Source organism: Piliocolobus tephrosceles, chromosome 7 (genome assembly GCF_002776525.5).
Source record: "Piliocolobus tephrosceles isolate RC106 chromosome 7, ASM277652v3, whole genome shotgun sequence".
NCBI classification, from domain to species: domain Eukaryota; kingdom Metazoa; phylum Chordata; class Mammalia; order Primates; family Cercopithecidae; genus Piliocolobus; species Piliocolobus tephrosceles.
The window spans coordinates 142,313,769-142,316,610 of record NC_045440.1 but is presented as its reverse complement, the minus strand read 5'-3'; the positions used below and the strand labels follow the sequence as shown (position 1 = coordinate 142,316,610).

Sequence of the window (2,842 nt, the reverse complement as noted above, 5' to 3'; positions counted from 1 at the left end):
TTTTTTTTTTTTTCTTTCTTTTTTTTTTTTTTTTGAGACGGAGTCTTGCTCTGTCGCCCAGGCTGGAGTGCAGTGGCTGGATCTCAGCTCACTGCAAGCTCCGCCTCCCAGGTTTATGCCATTCTCCTGCTTCAGCCTCCCGAGTAGCTGGGACTACAGGCGCCCGCCACCTCACCTGGCTAGTTTTTTGTATTTTTTAGTAGAAACGGGGTTTCACCGTGTTAGCCAGGATGGTCTCGATCTCCTGACCTCGTGATCCGCCTGTCTCGGCCTCCCAAAGTGCCGGGATTACAGGCTTGAGCCACCGCGCCTGGCCATAATTTTCTTTTTAATTGAAGTGATGATATATTCAGGTAAAAATAGCTAGTGAATACCACTTTGGGTTTTTTAATGTATTTACATATTTAGTTTGGGTATTGACAAACTATATAATTGCATATATTTATGGGGTACAAAGTGATGTCATAATACATGTATACAATGTTGAATGATTGAAATTAGCTAATTATCATATCCGTCACCTCAAATACTTACAATTCATTATTCCTGCTGTCTGAGACATGTAGTCTTTGACAACATGTATGTATTCCTCCCACTCCATAGCCCCTGGTAGCCACCACTCTGCCTTCTGCTTCTCGGTGTTTCATGCTTTTACTTACACAAGTAAGCAGAAACGTGGCATTTGTCTTTCTGTGCCTCAGTTTGCTTGTTTCTATCTTGTGTCCACTGGTAGCTGCACCTGGAGGCTGTGTCAAAGCTTCCTGTATAGGTTTGCAGTTCAAGAGCAGGGACTTTCCGCACAGTCAACCAATTTCCTTGCCCAACTCATTGGGCGGCGCTGGGCTTACTAAGCCATTGGCTTCTAAGCATGTGGGGTGGATAACCATCCAGTGATGAGAGAAGGGGAAAATTAAAATAGAAACTTACTTTTTCTTGTCTTTCTTCTTTTAGGGTGAAATGGGATTTGCTGGCCCCATGGGGCTCCCTGGTCCAAAGGTCAGTATAGGCGTGGCAGCGGTGTAGTTTAGAACCTCACTAGTCCTCTGTTTTGCTCTCTGTGTAAGGCAAAAGATGGTATGTGGGGATGCTGTCTTGCCAGCATTTTTCCTCAGAGCTTGTTAAATTAGAAGGATAAGAGTAAGTGGCATTAAGTCTGAAACCTGGGAGCCTCTTAACTGCCCAGGACCTCCAGTTCTCAGTCTGCAAATATTAGCAAGAAAGGGTGAGATTCCCAGAGCCCTGGCTCAGGTCTCATTTGCTCCAACAGGCTCAACTCTCTCCATGGTCAATTCACTTTGCAGCAATTGGTTGAAGCTGCTGTATTCCAGAAACTTTTAGGGGTTGGGCTTTTAAGATTTATTAAATTGCATGACCCTTTAAACACACGATTTCCAAATTCGCTAATTGCACCAAGCCAGGTAGGGCCCCTCTGCCCTCAGTCACGGAGTGGTCTCCTTCCTCTCTACCACTTCCCAGGGTTATACTATTTATCAAGGCAGAGTGGAGAGTTCACCATCATCCCGTGTTTGAAAGAGGAACTGAGTGTGCTGATGAAAATCACTGGAGACGGCTGGACCTCTCCCCGCCCTCCCTTTCCTTCCCTTCTCTCCCCAGCCTCTGCCTTTCTTTATGTGTCACTGTCTCTCTGTCTCTATCTCTCACTCTCTGTATCTCTTTTCATCTCGCTCTTTCCTTCCACTCTGTTCTCCCCTCTATTTCTCCTCCTGCATTTCTTAGTTTGAATTAATACATTCAGCACATCATTAGTGAAACCTGCTAAAGGCCAGGCACTGAGGTCAATGCTAGGGTTAGAAGATGGTTTAGACAGGACCTGACCCTCACAAGCCTGAGTCTCATGGTACAGACAGACCAGGGAGTATATGGAATCTCTTTCTTTTTGCCCACTTCTTTCCCATCTTCCATCCTCCTCCACTGAATTGCAGTGACAATGACTGTGCACCTGCTGTGTATCAGGCTTGAGCTGGGAGCCTACCTATGCCTCAGACAGCAGGTGCTATGGGGTAAGGATTGCCGTTCCAGTGCCCGCTGCTGTGAGCTCAGAGCTGTGCACATTGCAGGTGGTCCCTACTTGTTGAATGAGTGATATGAAACCCTAAACCAACCCTGTGTGAGAGGCAGCATCAGTCCCATTCTCCAGATGAGAAATCAAGAGTCGAAATGGTGAAATGACTCACCTGAGCAATGCTTTCTTCCTGTCCACCTTTGCTGGGCACTCTTCCCTTCCCATGTGTCCCTCCTCGCTTCCTCTCTTGCCTTGTCTGTTTCTCCTCTCCTCTCCCTTTTCTCTTTCTCTTTTCTCTCCCTCCTGACTGTAGATACTTCCTTGGCCTCCCTCCCTCATCTCACAGCCTTCTCCGCTTTGCCCCCACACTGCTAGGATGTGACACCACGGACACACACACAAACCATCACACACACACACACATGCATCAAGCACACCATCACACATGTATACACACACACCATCACACACACACCACATGTACAGACACATACCATCACACACCGTTACCTACACCATCACACACACACACCATCACACACACACACTATCATAGACACACCACACACCGTTAACTACACCATCACACACAGTTACACACCAGCACACACCATTACCTACACCATCACACACCCACCATCACATACACACCATCACACACCATTACCTACACCATCACACACACCATTACCTACACCATCACACACAATTACACACCACCACACACCATTACCTACACCATCACACACTATCACACACACACCATCACACACCATTACCTACACCATCACACACTATCACACACACACCATCACACAC

The 2,842-nt window shown here is 46.8% G+C and overlaps 1 protein-coding gene across 1 annotated transcript in view; it reads left to right on the top strand.

Annotated features, from left to right (window-relative positions):
- The window catches only part of COL22A1 (collagen type XXII alpha 1 chain), a 305,451-nt gene that overhangs the window by 73,913 nt on the left and 228,696 nt on the right, over positions 1-2,842 (top strand). Inside the window, exons 9-10 of the mRNA XM_026454562.1 lie at positions 952-1,017; positions 1,168-1,191. Coding sequence (XP_026310347.1) covers positions 952-1,017; positions 1,168-1,191 — 90 coding nt within the window. The remainder of the gene's footprint in view (positions 1-951; positions 1,018-1,167; positions 1,192-2,842) is intronic.